Source organism: Camarhynchus parvulus, chromosome 10, assembly GCF_901933205.1.
Source record: "Camarhynchus parvulus chromosome 10, STF_HiC, whole genome shotgun sequence".
Taxonomy (NCBI): Eukaryota; Metazoa; Chordata; class Aves; order Passeriformes; family Thraupidae; genus Camarhynchus; species Camarhynchus parvulus.
In genome coordinates, this window is record NC_044580.1 from 11,078,029 (window position 1) to 11,097,920 (window position 19,892).

The window sequence follows — 19,892 nt, forward strand, 5'->3', positions numbered from 1 at the left end:
TCTCTGTTGGCACTTCTCTTCCATTGTTATAAATAAAAGCTCTCTTCTGTTGCTATCAAGGGTAAAATATACCCACAGAAGAGAAAAGCAATTCCTACTTTCCAGTTTTAACACCAGATATTGCCCCCAATTGTATTATTATCAATTAAAAAGATGCTTTCACCTGTCTGTTTTCTCTGAGTGATCACCACTGGTGCTTAGCTGGTTTCCTTTAGAGACTTCTCCTAATTCCTTTATCTAGAAAATCTGAGCAGTTAGTCTTTAATAGTTTCCTATGGGTTACCATGATTAACAGGTCAAAATGCATTTTGGCCATTTTAGCTGTTATATCTGTATTGCATTACCAGTTGCAAGCAGGTTTACCCAGTAAAAAAGGACAGCTGGGAGACTCAAGATTGGAATATTTGAGTATTGCTGCAATGATCCCAAAAAGACAACCTGAATAATTTAAATATATGTACTAGTGTTCAAGAGGTGTCATGCTATAAGGTGTGGTACTCCTCTTTAGAAGGCAGCAGCATTAAGCCTTTTCTCCTGTTCTTCATTTATAAATGTATTTCAAATTACCAGACTTTTACTTGGATACATTACATATGTTGTTAAAAAATCTGTTATGGCTGAACTACAGTTGAACCATGGACTAGTCCTTGACCACAGAGTTGAGCTTTACAATTTGAACATTATTATTCTAATAAAAAGTATTCTAATTAGTAATAAATACAAATGTTACATATATATTGGTACCACCAATCCAAACTAATACTCCTCCATAAGAATATCTTTAAAAAAGGTATTTACTGTATTAACAAGTTAACAAGGATAACTTTTTTTTAATGTTCAAGGGTGATTTGAAATTAAGATCTTTTTAGGATAAATATTGCAAATCACGAGAACAGCCAGATACTGTATCAGAAAACTGTTTTCATCCCTGAAGTAATTTGACAGGTGAGGTGCCTTTGTTTCTACCACAGCCTTTGCCTTAGTTCAGATGGAGGATGTGTAAAATAAAGGAATGGAGCACATGAGCTCAGGGAGCAGTAACCCAGAATGTCACTGCTCAGGTGAGGGTGGAACCTCACTCCTGCCACAGCAGTGTGGTGTGAAAACCCAGGGGTCTGCTCAGGCTGCAGGGCTGTGTTTGTAGGACAGACCAGGAGCCCCTGCCCCTGGTAGGTGTTCCCCCAGGACCAATGTGCTGCAGTGCCATTTGTTTAAAGGATTCCTTGTTGTTTCCCCTGTTGACTTTTCTGCTTCCTCAACTCCTGCCCTTCCGATTCCTCTGGCAGCTGCTCCACGGAGAGCACGTGGGGTTTGACAACTGATTACTCAAATCCTCAGCTGGAGATAAACATCCTTTTGAGAGGGAAGGCAGCTAGGAATGAAAGAGGAGTAGCATCTGAACTTAAGGAACCATTATGTGTTAAACTTATTATCACTAATCTTGTATTTTATATGTAGAAGCACTAGATGTTAATGAATAAAAGCAATGGAAAAGCTGTTGCTGTTGACATGACAGCAGGGTTACATTTGTGACCCCTTGTTTTGTGCTGAGTGGCTGGTGGGATGCTGTGAAGCTCAATTAATGTGGTTGTTTTTTCTGTCACTGGGGCAGGTTCTTCAGTGCACATGGATCAGCCTTGCTGCCAAGCTCTCTATGACTTTGAGCCAGAAAATGAAGGCGAGCTTGGATTTAAGGAAGGGGACATCATAACTTTGACCAATCAGATTGATGAGAATTGGTATGAGGGGATGTTAAATGGAGAGTCTGGCTTCTTCCCCATTAATTATGTTGAAGTGATCGTTCCCTTGCCTCAGTGATCGTGTCATTCGAGCTGTGAACATGATTTCATGACTGAAATGGATTCACAAATGTTCTGTCAGTGTGGCATTCTGTGAAAGCCTTGCTATTTGACTGACTTACTGACTTTTGTATGCGTCTTTTTAAAATGTATTTATTTTATATTCAAAAAAATTTCACCTTCCCTGATTTGTCAACCTGCAAAAAAACCCATACCCAGTTTTTTTGCTTTGTGCCTTGAAGATCACTGTATGAAGTGTTTACTGGTAGCGCACCGTTGCTCCAAAAATGCATTTCCTTGCTCTTATTGTACGTGGGGTTTTTTTATCTTTGGCTGCAATGATTTTACTATTGAAAACCATTTTAAAAAATACCATTAGTGAAGCTAACTGTAACCAGTTCCTAAGTTACTGATGTCCTTGAGCTGTTCTCATCTATCACACCATAATTTATTGTGAACAAGTTAATTCATCTTTTGCATTGTATGTTGACAAAAGGCAAAGTGGTTGTTGTCAATATTAAGATGTTGTACTAAGTACAAGTTCTCAGCATTGAAAATTGGTATAATTTACTGACCAAACTGAATAAATATTTCTGTGGGATAAGAAAAGTGGTTGCTGCTTCTGTACTGATGGTTCTGGCACTTGTTTGAGCAGGAGGCCACTTTTGATGACTAGATCAGCTTTCAGTGACAAAAACAATGCATGAATAATCTTGCTACTTTCTCTGTTGATTGTTTAGCATTTATGTCTGTTAATATCTTTTTCTAGCAGAAGGAAAAGAGAGAAGTTCCTTGGAACTAAGTGCAAACTGCTCCTAGTTCCATAGGGTTTGTAGAGAACTCCTATGAGAGAAAGGGGTGAGTAGCACTGGTGCCTACTGCACACAAATGAGAACTCAATACAGTTCTAGGTCTTATATTTAGTTGAAAGGGATGGAAAGGAGGAGAAAGAAGAATAGGCAGTGATAGAAAGACATGTAATAACTAAAGACATAACAGAAAAGCCTCAAAATTAAGGAAGAAGTCTGGCATTAGAAGTACTTATCCAAATGCAGATAGAATCAGATAGAATGGTTTTGTTTACCATCTCCTGCTTTGCTTAGTAATGTAGTAGTGACCAAGTAAAGTGAGCAGCCCTGGAAGGAAGATGTATGGAGAGCAACTGGCAAAAGACTACAAGACAAATTTGAGAAGAGAGCTGGATTCTTTGCAGGGAAGCTCTCTACTGAAGATTCCTCTTAAGCTCATAGCAGTTCAGTTCTAGTTGAAGTAAGTAAATAGGAGAGCATAATGCATTGCTGAAGGTTTCTTCTCTCTGCAGTCCCTAAAATCACCAGTTTTTTTACTTCAAAGTCTTTTGAACCACTCAACAGAAATCACTGAACAGACAGACCTTTATTATTTAATCGGCAAATATTTAAATCCAAGACTGCTTTTATATACATGAAAAATATCTTTAATAGTTAAAAAAGTTTTAAGAAATAAAGATAAATACAGCAAAGTTAGAGCAGCAGCTATTTCTATTGTTTGAGATGGAACAATAATTTGGATCTGCTAAAATCCAAGTCTTAAAGCAGCATCTACTCTTGATGTCTCAAAATTAGAATTCTTAAATAATATTAGAGTTTAAGCTAGCATAGGAAAACCTCACCTTAGCACCTGCATCCTAACACAAAGCAGGTCTTGAATTTGGAACTGAACACTTTGGCAAGGTAAAAGACAGTCAAAACACTACTCCAGCACTGAGAGAAATCTGCAGGCTCAGCTGCTCCGCTCCCCTCCTGCTCTTAGGTGGAAGTTTACTTGATGTGGCTCAAAGCCCTTCCGTTCCCCTGGGGCCAGCAGGGGAGCAGTTTGGAGGAGGGACAGAGTGACAGCAGGAGGGACAGGGGACAGCACTGACTGTCCCCTCCTGAGGGTTACAGGACAGTGTTCCATGGAGCACAGAGCTACCAGAGTGACAGGGAGCTGCACAGTGGCCCATAACCAGTTTTCCCCCAGCTATGCCATTAAACACACACAGCTGCAGCCTGCATGGAGATTTAGCATATAAGGGCTCCAAGAGCAGTGAGTCTGATGTGTTTTTCACTACAGCTGGGGCTTTCTAGCTTTGAGTTTTGACTTAGCATATGTTTCTCTCCAGCCCCTTAGAAAGCTGTTGGAACCAATCAAACAGTGCCAGCAGCACAGGTCTCAGTACCTGCTCTGTCAGAATGAGATGCTTTTTCACATTTTTCAGGATACATTTGTCTAAGTTAAGGCTGGCACAGCTCTGCTGTGATACACTGTACCTAGGACTATACAATACTGAAACAGGGACTTCCAGGTGCTAGACTATAGAAACAGTACATTTAACAACAGGAAGGAATATTTTTGACAACTTGCTTTTAATTCTAAAGTGTTTCACTCTAGGAAGTGATCCAGACCAGTTTTACGTATCTCTGCATCAGGATCTGAGCAGGAAACATTTCAGACCACTCATCAGTCTTCAGGACAGTGTTTTACTTCAGACTTGCTCAAGGTGCAAAGGTATGATGATCAGTCCCATGTTTCCCACTCAGGCTGGAAAGAGAAATTACCTTTGAAGAACTCCATGTCAGAATACTGAGAAAGCTGAGGCAGCCTCATGTTCATTGTCAAGTATCCTTCTAGGGCACATGTTTAGAAGCTTTGTAAACTCTGTATCCTTCTGTTTCAGCAGGTCACAGAAACCAGATCCTTGTGTAAAAGTAAAAACAACTTCACATGGAGCTTGTACTCCACTGCTCTTTGTATCAGTGAATCCAAGGCCAGGGTCCTAGCAGAAGGCAGGTGATTCCATCATGTTATGGACAATGCTTCTCACAAAGACATCAGATGGAATATGTGAGTTCCAAATATGACAGAAGATATCAATACACATACAGTCTGTGTCACCTGGGACTGAGATGTGGTTTCAGATTATTGTCCACATTACATGACAGAACAGCTAGGATCTTCATTTTGCTGCAGAGAGAAGACATGAAAACATTAGGCTAATGTGTACAAACTTAATATTTCTCGCTGGTTACTTACTTGAGCCTCATATAGGCAGGTAGGGTTTTTAGCACTTTGTAGATTTTGTTACTTTATTAATAAAGCAAAGTGGATTTTTAAGAGGCAGTACATGAACTGTAGTACACAAGTCTTCAAGTCCATGCAATACAGGAGCCTGTGCCTTCCTAAATGAAAGGCTGTCAGACTGCCCATCACTTCCTCTCTTCCCAAGCAGCAGAACCTAAGTGGCATGCAGATACATGCTGCCCTTGTTAGGATGGTAAAAGCAGAAGCAAAACATGGAAACACTGCCTTCCTTTAAAGCACAGCATGCATTCTTCCCATTATTTTACTGCAGGCAACAAGTTAACTTCTGTTTACTGAGCAGCCATTTCAGTATTACCAAGGCAGCAGAAGAATATAGGTACTAATGTCAAAGGTTTGACAGGAATTCAGCAAACAGGAATTACATTAAAATTTGATTGGAAGTATTAGAATTGATTCTTACCATAAATGGCACACAACTGTATTGTAAAGTTGCTGATAAAACAGATTAGAAGTGTAAGGAAAAAAGTTACTTTTACTTTCCATCACTGATTATTAAAAAAAGTCATATAAGTAAATTCAAAAAATGCCTTTTAAAATATAAAGAAACCATCCTTGAGGAGAGAACCTACTCTGAGTATGAAAAGAAGCCTGTATCACTAAGAGCCCAAAAGGCAGAACAGCATTATAGACCTCCTCAATAGCCTATTTAATAGGGTCTCACCATCCTTCAGTGAGACTGAAAATATTACAAGAATGTGCATGCAAGTCAGGAGACTGACAAACATCCTTTAAGCCACATGATATTATAGTAACAGATACTTACCCAGACTTTCTGTTTGAAAGGACAAAAAAAACCAAAATCAAAAAACAGCAGGCAGTAACTGCCTGTTTAGGTACATTTTTTTTTCAGAAAGACAGTACTAAGGTACTTCTAAGTTAGTTTTCAGACAGATACATTATGAAAATATCTAAGAAATGGTAGTAGGAGCTTTAACCTAGTGCAGTAAGATGTGACCCTCCTTGTAACTGTGTGGGGTCAGTTTTAGGAAGAGCTGCAGTAGCTGAACATTTGTCAGCAGGAAGGAGTTTTTAGCTAAGCATCCCCTTGCTCTCAGGCTTTGGAGTTTGTACCATAGTACTGTTTCAGGTCAAGACAAAAACCAACTTGAATCAAGTACAGTCTATAATTGTTTGGTTAGGACCAACTTAAAGCCCTCATATTAGTTGGTTTAGACCATTTCAGCAATTAAAGATAGCTAAAAGTACATCAAAGAACAGTAGGAGCATCCAAAATGCATCAGTTCAGACTTGTATTATGGTCAGTCACAAGGCATTTGAGGGGGCTGGATAGTCTTGCACAGGATATTACACCATGCAAGCTGGTAGCCAGAAGTTTGTAAGTATATTGACCTTAAGTTCACACTGAAATTGTCTTAAAAGCAATTTAGGGACAGTGGAATGTCAAGTCACTTCATCCCACAGAAGCAGTTAGTGTTTGCATTCTGTTCTTGGGATAACAGCTTTAATTCACAGTCAGATAGGTAGATGATATGGACATTAAAGGTTAAATTTTCAGTGTGTCAGTAATAAGATAGCAAACAATTAATGCTACTGTTTGATCATACTCAGAGAATTAGCAAAACTTCAGTTGCATTTCTGATGCAAAGCCATGCAAGCTACATCCGACATGGGACAAGAGACTGCAGCACTACTGATAAAGCAAGTTCTCTAGGAGGTGACAAGCATGATTCTCCCCATCTCACCTGCTTAAGGATGCGCCCAGGAACCACTATCATGAAACCAAACAACATTTCTTTTTTCTTCTTCTTTTGGTCTGACATCAAGAAAAACATTAAGAGTTGCAGGATATGAAGAGTACTTGAGGAAGTATTTTCATTTAGTAAGGAAAAGAAATGGCCATTGAATGACTCTGCTGACAGCATATATTTAAACTTCAGGCAGCTTACCTGAGATCCAAACTCTGCTTCACTTCCAGTTATTTCTTCATAATCATCATCTTGCTCACTTTCTTCTTCTCTGGGTACAAGCATTATCTTCCTCTCTGCGAGTTCCTAGAATACAATTGAATTGCCACCAAGACCCCACAGGAATTAAGCACAAACAAGTTTAGCATCAGGACAGTAAAAGCAATTTATTATTTCACTTACCTCACCATCATCTGTGATGAGTGTAACACCAATATTATCTCCAGTTCCCCAAGATTTCTGAGACCTCCAGACCAGATCACTAGGACCTGGACTAACACCAGCAGCTGCACCCCAGATCTGCAACAGATTTACAGTGAGCTTCTGAAGAATCTTCTTCTATAGTTAGATTACAATTCAGTCAAACATATATAATTATTAAGCATTTTAATACCACAGACATTCAGTAGGAGAAACTGAACCACTGTAATCCCTGGCAAGTTCATTCTTTTCAGGACTACCAAGAATGTTTGGTAAAGTTTTTCTAGCTGAAGATTGTAAAACAGTGCAGAAAAGGCTATTAACAGCTTCTATCCAGTGTAGAGGTAGCCCTGCTTGGCTACTAAGATCATTTGAGTCACAGAGCCAAGCCATAGTCACAGACATGCTCAGGGCAGCAACTTGAGTGTGCAAGAGCCTCTCACCTGGAGTCACTCACTGATCTGTGGAACAAACTCCTCCAAAGCTTGGAGTAGCAAGTGTAGAGTTCAGCTCTTTGATCACCATCTACATGTACTTAGAGTATGATTTTAGTGCTAGTATTTCTCTTAGTACTACAGATCATGACCTCAGCATTGCTGACCTGGAGGAGGCTAAAGATTTTAGCAAGAGTCTGCATCTCTACACAACTTTTATCAAGTCACAGTAGTATGTGAAAACCTAAAAAAACCCCTAGAATACAATGATTCTGTTTACAATTAGAACACACTCCAGTCTGGGATCCAAGTTCAGTTCAAGCTTTAAAGGAAATGTAATTAGCATTTCAGGTCAAGTTACTTCAAGGATTTTCCCCCTATCTATCTACACATAAAATAAGAGCTTTAGACACTTGGAGTATCTATTTAGTTTTCCATATTACAGGAATCTCTACTGACATCTAACATAAGAGCAGAACTCGGGAATTTTTACAAACCCAATACCTACTGTAACTTCTTGGCCTGCCTGAAGAGTGAACCTTGAAGGAAACTTGTAATTCACATCTGCCACACTTCCAATACGTCGTCTCAACACCCAGCCATGTAGAGATTGATCCTGTGGGACAAGAAATTTCTCTCAGCATTACAGACCAACACCAGATAATTCAAACACAAGGTTCTTTCCAGACTTGTAGGCCAGTTTCAATCCCACTCATGTAGCATACAAGTATTTGAGGAAGCAGTTTGCCATGGCCACCTACCAACTACATATACATATATATATATACATACACATATATATATGAACACCTTAAAACTTCATGGGCCATTCTGTATTTCAGGTACTTTCGTAATGGCTAAACTACAAGCCATATGTTTGAAGTCCTGATGATGAACTCTAATAGTTCTGGATTTTCAAACTAAACTGGTGGAAGAATTAGCTAATTGGCCAGATAAACCCCCTGCATAGATTAGATATCACCAACTCTATTCAACCTTTTAGCTGTTTTAAGTATTTTCAACTAATGTGAAGCCATCTTTATCCAATTTATTAGAGCACCCTATTTAGTTCATCAAGGGTGAGTAGTACTCCTGGTAGTGCTAGCCTGAATCTGATGACAAACAGCTGAAGGTGTTCAATTTCTGCATAATAGAAACCCCTGCACCTCCCCCAAAAGCACCTCTCAGACAGCCCTGGGAACAGAGTACCTGCAGTACCAAAAGGTCAGTCTCTAGTCTGTCACTAAGCCAAAGCCATCCCCAAGCAGTCATACATTACAATGCAGACTTGAAATGGAAGTACCTCATTAGAGTGGTTTTTAAGCCTGACAAATTTCCCATCTGCATCAATCTCTTCAATAGATATATTTCCAGTAGCTGAAACATGCTGAATAGTCTTAAGTGCAGCACTACACTCCCTCTTTCTGGTTTCTTTGATTTTCCTTTTCTTCCCATGCAGGTATCGTCGGCCCTGACTTGCTGCTTGAGTTGCTGTGCTGTGTGAAGATGGACTGGGTGACAGCTTTAGCCTAGAAAAGAGTCAGATAACATTCACCTGAGTATCTGATCTGCTTTGCTTCTTCTCATGCCTCCCCTCCCACTACAACCAAGCCTAAGAGCTTCCCATATCCAAGCTTTCCACGGAGTCTTGAATACAAAATTTTACTTTTATTGGCAAGAGTAGCTAAGTGGTTTGTTTAGTTTGGAAGACAGCCCCAGAGTCCAGAGCAGGCTTATATTGATAAGAGAAGATTCACAACTGCACAAATATTCCTTTAAAGTCTCAACAGACACAAGCTTTAGTGAAAGTAATTTTAAGTTTTTGACCCTTCCTAGCATGTATTGAGAGTTCATGTTTTCACCATGCATGCATAGACAGGAGTTGATCCAAGTTCCCAGCTTCATTCATGGAACTTGAGTGCTCTTTATTTCTAAGATGTAGCACAAAACTTTGAGAGAGTTGAGGAATGTTTAATGGACCTTTGAATTTTATCAGCTGGATTTATGATGTTACTTCATCTTACTACACCATGTGGTAGATGTGGGATATAAATGCCATTTATAGAAGATGATGCTTCAGTAACTGAATTACTGTATTAATGACATGATAAATGTTTGTTTCTTGTCCCCCCACATTCTGAAGGATAAAGAGTTAGTGTAGAGGTCTTGAATGAAGCAAGTTCTCATAATGAAGATCTTGTCATAGCCTACCTCTGTTCCTCTCCTTCCAACATCTTTCTGTACGCATTTATTTCCAAGTCTAGAGCCAGTTTCACATCTAAGAGCTGCTCATACTCTTCCAGCTGTGCTTGTGCCTGCTTCTGAGCTTGTGCCATTTCTTCCTCCTTTTCAGCCATACGCCGTCGATGGAGATCACGATCGTAATCCAGCAAATTCTGTAGCTCCTTTATTTTGCTCTCCAAAGCAACATTCTAAAATTAAGGGGAGGGGGAAAAAAAAAATCAAACCATAAGTGAATATTAGAGAGAAGAGGCCAGTATTTTGAATTGAGAGTAAATTAAAATAATTATAAGGTTATAAAGACAGAACCTGGCTTTGATATTGATTAACTTGAGAAATCAGAGTATCAACTCTCTTCTGTGTTTCCATCAGCTCCTCCCGAGCGACATTGGCAAACTCACAGTTCCTTGCTGCAGTTAGCTGGGCATTCTCCACCTGTGAATAAGTCACTGTTAGTCCTGAGTTGCACATTATCATGTATTATAAACAAGGAAGGAACACCAAATAATTTTCACCTGTTACACCTGGAAATAGTTATCTTTTACTGAAGTTTGCAGATACCAATAAAGTCCAGGTCTGAAAGTTCTGTATTGCTTTCCAGGGAGGTTGACATTTATGTCAGAAAAAGTCAGCAATAAATCATGTAGTGAAAATTTCTGGATTAGGATATTCCAGTTAGTAATGTATGAGGACTTTGTATGGATTTTCAGTAAATTGATTCTCCAGAAGACCAATGGAGAATGTTTAGAAGCTGCTTGTCAAAGCATATAACTGCAGGATATTGGGTGTACAAATCAAACTATTATCACTCTTCACCAGAAGGTCTATTATTAAAGAGTTCCTGCATCTTTACAAGCAGCATTGAATTGCTCTACAAATACCTCAATCTTGAGATATCCCAAGAAAGGATAAAGTGCTCCTTCAAGAGGCACTTACAGAATTTTCAGTGGAAACAAATACAGGCACCTAAAGGAATTCCCTGAGTTGGCATGCAAGTTGGTGTGTAGGAAAAGTTAGATTTTATTCAAGACTGAAATTTCTTAATACAAACATAACACACCTTGGTCCTGAATCTGTCAGAAGTCTGAAATATGATCAACTTCTAATCCCTCCCTGTACTTATGCTTGAACCAGTTTTGTTTGGGATCAAATGTTTGCAGAAATCCTACTGTCAAATTTGACACTGCTTTGAAATTCCATAACAACACAGGCCAAGAAGCTGTGCAGTGAATGCAGGGGCTCCATCTATCAGCTGTCTTTGCCAGTGTGACCTTAATTATGTCAAGGTGCAGAGAACTTCAGTTGTGTTTTACTGTCATCTATTCCAAACTCACCTTTGCACCGAATGTTCGCTCCATCTCCTCTTTGTAGCCTTGAATTTGTTCTTCATGCTGTTTTCTGAGCCCCTGCAGAGCATCTGAGAGCTTGCTCTCAAATTCTCTTTGACGGCCAGATTCTACTTCTGCTATCCTGCTCTCATGGACTCTTTTTGTCTCCTTGAGCTCCTAGAAGAAATTTCTCAGAGAATAAACAACCCAATACAGTTTGAAACTGGATTTAGTGTACCAACTTCACAAATCCATCCCTGTTGAAGCAGATTTATCATTGAGTACACAGTAATACATCTTTATGCATATCTTATTGATCCATTAAGACTGGCACATCCACCTTGCTGCCTCACTGTTGTTTTTCCACCTCACTGCCAACATTGCCTAAACTAAAATGTAGTAAATATTTAATTTGCAAGACTAATTCTTTGAACTAGATAGATTCTGTTTGGTTTTTTAACTTAGAACACATGCATATACAGTTCAGTTTCTTTAAGCACTGTTACTTCACCTATTCTTGTTTTATTCAAAAAGTAATAGCAGTTAGTTAGAAAAATTAGAGTTCTCTATCAAATCGTACACTTTGAGATTCCTACCAGTAAGAAGGAAGCTGGTTTACATTCGTATATCAATTATTCATTTAGTAGTATGTACTGACTTCTCTCACAAAGGTTACCAGACACCTCTGAGAAGTGCTAAGAAAGTTGGGAACACAAGTTGTTTAGAGGACATTTAACTTCTTCTCTTACTTTAGGCTTCAAGTAAACATCTGGAATCATTTAACAGTAACTAATATATGCACTATCACCTACACAAAGTAATATATTGGGATTTCAGTTCTTTTTAAAAGAGCAGCCTAAGAAATTTCTCATATCCCAGATACCTATGGGTACTATCCCAGTTAACACAAGATTAAGTACTTTCTTGAGCCTTCCTATTTAGGTGGATGTTATGAGCTGATGGGCTGCCACACGTTGCTAGTTACCTTTTTAGAGAAAAAAAGCAATGTTAAGATGGGCTTTAAGTGCATCCAAGGATCATGGACACCTAAAAAGATGCCTTGTTAATAAGCTAAAACATACATCTTCATGAAGGCGCTTCTGGAACGTCATTTCTTCCTGCAGTGTTTTCATATGGTTTTCTAGATCTACCCTCCTCAACATTTCACTGTGGAGATGCTTTTTAGTATCCTCCAGTGACAGATTCAGCTAGAAAAGACAGACAACAGGGTTATCAAAATTAAGAGGTATTTTTTCAAATTAGGCAGCCAATTTGTTACAGGTCATTCAACTTAATTACCCCAGCAATCAAAACACATTGGTTGAATGAAGTGGGTTACTCTGTGTAAGTTCTTATGTCAGTGGGATCCAAATATCAGCAACAGATAGAATCCTATCTAGTTGTTATGTTGACTAGATTTCCCATAAAGCAAATATAGAACACTCCTTAATCCCACTGGCTAAATCTGACTCCTCAAAGTAGACTTCTGATCAATCAACTGTACTATCCATATATATTCCTCCCCTTTAAACTGTAATTATTCCAAGCTTCCTAGTAATATAATTTTTTGACACTTAATCCTCCAAATACAGCCTATGTTGACAAATTCATATACACTTTCAGTATTATACACTTCCCTGATGTGTTAGAGAATACTACAGGGAGTATAGCAGACCATTTCATTTTGTTTTGACTTTGGAACAAGAAACATTACATCCTATGGTCATAGAATTAAAGGTACCTACAACAGGTGGAAGTTTTAAGGAAACCACCATCAGTAGCATTTGCTGTCAGCAAGGGTTTTGTCCACCTGTCATTGTCATAGTTACCAGGCCTTCTCTGCTTTTAAATATCAATAGCTAATTGAGGAAAATGAAGCAAAAACTGCAGGAGCAACAGCAAGCCTTACACTGAGTACTTGATCCTTTAATTCACGGAGCTCATTCTCCAAAGTCCGGTTCTCATTCAGGGCTGTTGCTAAATCAGCTTCCTTCGCATTTAGCTGGGCATCGAGGTCTCTCACACGAGCCTGGGCCACGTTTAAATCACTTTCTTTTTTGGAATTCCTACAGGAGAGAGTTTTACGCTGTTAAGTGCAGCTAGCATGGGAGAATTTGTCCTCAATGTGTTTCCCTTCAGAGGGGTCCGCGGTTAAAGACAGGAGAGGTTTGTCAGGCTCACGGTGAGAGCAGAAAACAAATCAGACAGGGCCCTTCGACAAGCATCATTTGTTATACCGGAGAGATTCCTGACCCATTTTCCATCTCGTTCAGAGCGAAGCCCAAGCGGAAGCCAGCTATTTTCCACGGCATTTCCGAGGGGTGAGGGAAGGGACGGCACAGGCCCCCGGCTGCACGGGGAGGGCTGGGCACGCTCAGCGACCGCGGCCGGACAATCCCTCACGGACACCCCCGCAGCAGAGGCGGCCCCAGCCCCGCAGGGAGCGCCTCAGGACCCCGGGCAGCCCGGGAGGGCAGCTCGGGTCCCTCACGGGGCGGAGCGCGGCTGAGGCTGCCGGCGGTGCTGCTCCTCCCCGCAGCACACAGGGAGCTTTGTCCGCCGGAGGCCACCGGCCGGCCCGGGAGCTGCCCCGCCGCGACTCTGCCTCCTGCAGCCCTCAGCCACCGCCGCGAGGGACTCCCTCCCCTCCCTCACACCGCAGAGCAGGTACAGGGTGAGGGCAGCTTTGCTTTCAGAGCAAATATCCATCATCAAATATCCATATCATCTCCAGACCAATACCCAGGCAGTGGAACCGCACATACCACCTGGATGACCGACACCCTTCAGTGGTGTTGTTCCATCGGCATCACAGTGGAGAAGTGAGAGAAGGGCCCATAACGAGCTCCAGGCAGGGAAGAACACTGCCATAATTCCCCAGACTGCTCCAACTTTTAAAAATCCTTCCAGTTGCCTGCACACTATCCAGAGTCAGAGTCCCTGCTCAAAACTTGTATTTGAGATTACAAAGAATAAAGGAAGTCCTCAATTTATTTTTGGCGACACCAGTTCTGCCAAGTGGCAAAGTTATGTCAACTCATACAATGAGTTTTCCAGTGGATAACTGAGACCAGTTGGCAAGAGTCGAAAGTAATTCAGGATTGATAACTTCAGAAAGCTTGAACTGCAAGGAAAGATTGGAAAATACTAAGGGTTGTTTAGTCTACAGAAGGGAATAGTGACAAGAGACAGAACAATTTTTAAATACATGAAGGACCGCTGCATAGAGTTAGAGAATCTCTTTTCCATGTCTATTGCCGAAAAGACAGGAAGCTCCAGGCTTAAATTGCAGGGAGGAATAAGTGGGTTAGATGTTAGGGAGAGGAAACTGGCAGGTCACCACTGAAGCACAATGCCTGGGGGGGGATATTCTGGAATCTCCATCATCTGGAATTTAAAATAAGGGTTACACAGAATCTGCTGGAAGAGATGCAGGCATGGCTGGTTCCAGCACAGGCCTGGGGAATGTGGCTACATCAGGTGCTTGCTCAAGGCCTTTTCTAGCCCTGCTCTTCAGAGGCATTTGTTGACTGTGTTGTGCTAGAAGTTATTTACTCTTTAGTCAGACTCTAGGAGAAACATAGCTCTACTAACAGTGAAAAACAAGATAATGTGCTGTAGTTTAAGGTTTCTTTCTTTTCTAGGTACTAATTATTCACCTTCCTTTTGAGGTCTCTGCTACCACTACCTCTTAATGTATTACATATGATATTAAGTATGTCAATATCACTATGTAATACTGACTGTTTCATCCTACAAAAATATAAATTTCATTCTGCAATCGAAGTATGTGCAAAACTGAAATTCCATTAGTATCTGTTCTAACAGTTCACTTTCCAATGTAAGCATCTGACAGCCAGGCTCAGATTTCCTGGATTCTTTCCTGAAAAATATTATTTTCAAAGAACCCTGGAGTGAGACATTTCATCTTTAAGAACAACAAATTAACAGGTCTGACTTTGACAAGAGCATTTACTACCCTTTTAATCCAAGTTTGGGGTTCAGAACACCGCTTTACACCCCTATGCAGCAAGCAGTGACAGTTACAGTACTCTGCCACATTCCATATACCAACCATTCCAGAGCCAAGTGTGGCCTACAGACTATCAATTACAAGCAAAAACTTTAGGGCACTGCCAATCACATTCCTTGTAAATCAGGATGTCACATAGGCTTGATCTGGAGAATTTACATAATTTTACCAAAAGATTTCAGCGTGTTTGAAACAGACTCCAGTTTGTCAAGGCCAGAGGATGTCAGCAGCAGGTACAGAATTCATTCTTACAACTTCAGCTGCTAAACTGTGTTCAGCAGCAAAATGCACATCCACACTCCCTGATGCAGAAAGGAACTGGTCTTGTCTTTCTCTGCTGTGTTACTGCAGCTGCTTTGACCTTCCTGAGGCTCTGAATTCAACCAATATGCTTATCCACAATTCCTCCTCCCCAAATATCTTTGGCCTGCTTCCAGTCACTATTGTTTAAGTAGTAAGAAAAAACAGTTTATTGTTGTCAAAAACCTTGAGTCTCTTAATCAGTGAATAATAAGGGCCAATAGTTAATGCTGTTGGGAAATTATCTGGTGACATTTCATTCTATAAGAGTTAAACAGCCACCAGGTTATTTAAAGGGTGTGTATATATCTAAGGACACGATACCCTCAAAGTTTGTTCCAAGTCACCTGAGACATTTGCAGTTAGGCAGCCCAGATACAACACACATTAATATTAGGACTTCAGTCTAGTCCCTTCAGAAACCAATATGTACCATGTATCATTTCCCATGGGCTGTAAATTTAACCACTTCTAAGACCTGGTTACTGTAAAGGAAAAAAGCCAACCCAACAGTCTAGAGAATTGCATATCTGCCAAGTCTAAAGCTTTACAAACAAAGACAGAGTTATACAAACACAAAGAGCAGCAGAAAAGTCTTATAACAGGCATTACCCCTCTCCTCACTGTCCACTCAAGTGGCTGATTAGATTTATGAAACAGATCTGTGAGCCAAAACCCAGCATGACAGAGACAAGCTCAGCAACTATGCAGCTGAAAACAGAAGCTTAGAGTAAAACCGTGTTTTATTCCTAACCAGAACAGCTACTTGAGTCTATGAGAAGGCAATACTTCCTCCAGGCATTAAAAGAAGAAGCTGGTGCCTAAATTTGATCCGATACAGGCTTATAACAAGATGTAAGGGGACTGTGGACATCCAAACTGTTACAAGTCTATAACTGATATGGGGGTACAACAGGACATTACAGTAACTAGCAGTGCTAGCAGGCTGTATATTTCTATAGAGGAACCTTGTTGGGATGGGACACTTGCTCACACACCTCTTCCTCCTTCTGGAGGATGGGACAGCACTAATATTGCCATTGTTCAGGCTTGGTGAGCTTAGTCAAGATGATTATTCCAGCCTCAGGACACACAGCTTACAAGAGTGTCAAGCTGAAACAGCAGGCAGCTCATCTCAGACTTAAAAGCAACTAGGAAAACTTCTGAACAGAACTAACCTGGACCAGGTAAGCCATACTGCTCCCAGAACTATCTTCTATCTGTATTCCCCTCTGAGCAAAGTCTGAGCTAAACAGCCCAAAAAAATATGCACTCTGACTCCATACAAACACTCCTTCCACTGCTCCATAACTTTCTATATAACTGCCATCATCTTCAGTGTTTGTAAACACTGTTTACAAGATGTGGTGCCAAACCCATGCATCTATGGATTCATAGGCCAGAAGGGCACCCAGCACCCCACGTTCTGCAGGAACCCCAGGCCCACCTCCAGCAGGTGCTGATGTGACCCCACAGCATCGGAGGCACTCGGCAGCGTCACCCCAGCACACCTCCAGAACAGGCATCCAGACGTCTCCTAACCCCAGAGTGCAACACCTTCGAGATTATCACGACCTGGACATGAAACATCACCGCGCACTCCTCCCGCAACCCACGGGCTGCTGCCAGCAGCATCCCCTTCCCCTCATCCTGCAGGAGCCCCGAAGAAGAGGCTCCCCGGGGTGTCCCCGGGCCGGGAGGCCTGCTCGGGGCCGGAGCACCGACCTGACGTGCAGTTGCCGGTGCTCCTCGCCAATCTTGCCCAGCTCCACCTGCAGCGTGGCCCGCTCGATGGCGATGTCGTCCAGCGCCCGGCGGGCGTCGGCCAGCTCCGCCTCGTAGCGGAGCCGCAGGCAGCCCATCTCCCGGTCGCTGCCCGCCTGGTGCTCGCTCAGCCGCTGCTGCAGCACCGACTTGTCGGCCTCCAGCGCCCGCACCCGCTCGATGTAGGCGGCCAGGCGGTCATTGAGCTGCCGCAGCTCCTCCTTCTCCTGCAGCCGGCTCAGGCGCGCCGGGCTCAGCGGAGACTCGGCGGCGCGGCTGACGGAGCGGCTGCCGCCGGCCGGCGTGGGGGGCAGCGCCGTGGCCATGGCAGCCTCCGCTCCGGGCCCCGCCGCCGCCGGGACCGCCCCGCGCAGGACACCCAGCGCCGCCGCCGCCCCGGTATAAATAGCCTCCAGCTGCCGCCGGCCCGCGCCCGGGGTGGGCAGCTTAAAGGGCTCGGGCTGCACCCTGCGGCCGCCCCGGCCCGGCCGAGCCCGACAGAAAACACTTTTTTTTTTTTTTTCCTCCCCCAGCCCCCCTCCGCTTTATCTTTCACATGTGCCTTGCTGCATCTTATCAGTCCAATGGTGCTGCCCGGAGAAGGCGGGGAAGGAAAAACCTACCGCAGCCCTGCGTTCTCGCGGACCGGTGCAAGGGGTCGGGGCGAAACCAAAATCGCAGCTTTAGGAAGATGCATGACAGCTGCAGTGATGCTCACACTCCAACATGCTGCTGCGTCAGTGTTCTGACTGTTGTGTCTGGGATTTTTTTTTTTTTTTTTTGCAAATTGTTCAGCTGATGAAAATAACCGTTCTGCTCTTTGTGGGCGTTTTAGCTTTCCTGTCAGCCATCCCACTTATATTGTGTTCTGCTTAAGAGCTGATGTGTGAGCAAAAGGAAGAGTGGATGTAGAAAGAGAACCTGCGTGAAGACAAATGTGTGAAGCAGTCTATAAAGCCTTACACTAATTACATTTAATAAAAATCGTTGTTTAGTAAGAAGGTTGCTTCAGCACTCCTTTAATAGTGATGTTAAGAGTGATAAGTATCGGTTTTCTCCACCAGCTACTTAATTTACCCTTTTTTACTTCCATTTTTGAGAGCAGATGCTGTAGGAAACTCATTAAGTTTGAGCATAAAAATCTCTGAACATTATTATAACTGTAAATTACAGTGTTTGTTGTAGCAGTTACAAGAAACGTCAATTAAGATTTTAGCTTAAGCTGCTATTCGCAACACAGAAAAATAATCTTGGCATCCTCTTAGAGTTCTTTAAGTGCAAAGATAGATTTTTATGAAGAGTGTAGGCATAAATTCAACTCCTCTTTATGGGTGGACAGGCAGGTAAGAATAGGAGAACAAAGTTTGCCCCAAGAGTGTAGCTGGGGAGTTTAGAATTAAGTCACTTGTACCCCTGGATACAAAATGACAGCATAGATGAGGATACAGACTAAGGTGTGAATCCACATTTTTTTCTGATCATCTTTACACATTTTCATGAAAACCCAAAACATAATTTCAAGATTCTAAAGCCATGTACAGCATGGGAGTGACATATAGCCAGATTAAGCTCCTCTGGTTCTTGTCCGAGAAACACCACCAGGAAATTCTTTCCTGCAGAGCTGTTCCAGCGTTTTATTTTGATATAATGAGTACTTGTTTGCCCTTCTTTGCCAACAGAAAGCTCAATTCAAGAAAAATAAAAAGCATGGTTTAAATCTGACCATGAACCTCTAAGACCAAGATATGTACATCTGAGGGTTTATTTCAGCTTTGAAACCTCAGTCCTCTACAAAGAGCACTGTGATCTGTGTCATTGCCGTGCTTGATCATTGCATGTTACTGGCCAGCTGTTAAAATACATTGTACGGTTTTGGAACAGATGCAGGACAAAGCAAGAAATCTGCTATTCTAAGAATATTTTTCCTTCTCTGCCAAGGCTTTGTAATAATGCAAACAAAAACAGCTGAAAGAAATAGTTCAAAAATAGTCTGAACTAGTTTTATCTTTTGTATTTTTTACCTACTCTCCCTGTGTGAGAACAGAAGGAGGGAACTTAAAGAAAAGCATAATGAAAATCTGTGGCTGATTCTTTTATTTGTGACACATTTTTCTGACTACTTCTTTGATAGTCTGTATTGCTTAGACCATAAATACAGCTGAGGAATTCCTGCAGAGATAAGCCTGTGCCACCCTTTCCTACTGTTTCAACTTTAAAGATATTAGGAATGTTCCAGGTTTAAGAGATTGGGGGAAGGGAGGTGGGGGAGGAAATGTATGAAAAGGTACACATCCCAGACTAAATCACAGTAAAAATATTATACAGATAGTCCTTCTACAGTAAAATATAGATATGGGAGATTTAGATGGTATTAGTAGATGCCACAAAGTTGGAATAAAAAACATTGTGTTTTTTTTCAAGTATCTTAATAAGCCCTTGATCTTGAGTTGGTGAAATTAGGTGAAAAAATATAACAGCAATGAAGTAACACAATAAAAAGCGGGGGATGGGGGGGGAGAAATCAAGTAAAGTTTTTGTTATCCTTTTTTCTAGGTATCTTCTAACTAACTCCAGCCAGGTGTAAGCAATGTGTGTGTGATTGTCCCAAAATGTTGTCAGGGCTCCTGATGCCCTAACAGCCGTCATGACCTTGACCAGCCTCAGCTGAGGCTTCTGCCCACGCTGTGCCCAGGGCTGCTGGAGCTCCATTTAAGCTCTGTCCTGGCCTTCAACTCCATCCTTTT

The 19,892-nt window shown here is 41.7% G+C and overlaps 2 protein-coding genes across 7 annotated transcripts in view; one reads left to right on the top strand and one right to left on the bottom strand.

Moving 5' to 3' along the window:
• The window catches only part of SH3GL3 (SH3 domain containing GRB2 like 3, endophilin A3), a 42,249-nt gene extending 39,841 nt beyond the window's left edge, over nt 1-2,408 (top strand). The window contains exon 9 of the mRNA XM_030954952.1: nt 1,613-2,408. Coding sequence (XP_030810812.1) covers nt 1,613-1,818 — 206 coding nt within the window. The 3' untranslated portion in view covers nt 1,819-2,408. The remainder of the gene's footprint in view (nt 1-1,612) is intronic.
• Nucleotides 2,409-3,186: 778 nt separating this feature from the next.
• On the bottom strand, nt 3,187-17,888 carry LOC115907230 (lamin-L(III)-like). 6 transcript variants are annotated; one of them, XR_004061031.1, is made up of 13 exons: nt 17,110-17,474; nt 12,961-13,117; nt 12,134-12,259; nt 11,058-11,228; nt 10,033-10,158; nt 9,694-9,914; nt 8,786-9,011; nt 7,991-8,098; nt 7,031-7,147; nt 6,830-6,934; nt 6,626-6,696; nt 5,323-5,354; nt 4,729-4,784 (listed from the first exon to the last, which is right to left on the bottom strand). XR_004061031.1 is itself a non-coding variant. In XM_030954951.1 (12 exons), exons 1-12 carry the CDS (start codon nt 17,843-17,845, stop codon nt 4,712-4,714), a joined length of 1,740 nt encoding a protein of 579 aa, XP_030810811.1. In that variant the 5' UTR covers nt 17,846-17,888; the 3' UTR covers nt 3,187-4,711. The 6 variants fall into 6 exon arrangements, 5 of the variants coding, with proteins under 5 accessions (XP_030810811.1, XP_030810808.1, XP_030810806.1 ...); XM_030954951.1 differs by lacking the exon at nt 17,110-17,474 and adding an exon at nt 17,772-17,888 and having other exon boundaries at nt 3,187-4,784; nt 6,626-6,934; XM_030954948.1 differs by lacking the exon at nt 5,323-5,354 and having other exon boundaries at nt 3,187-4,784.
• Nucleotides 17,889-19,892: the final 2,004 nt, after the last annotated feature.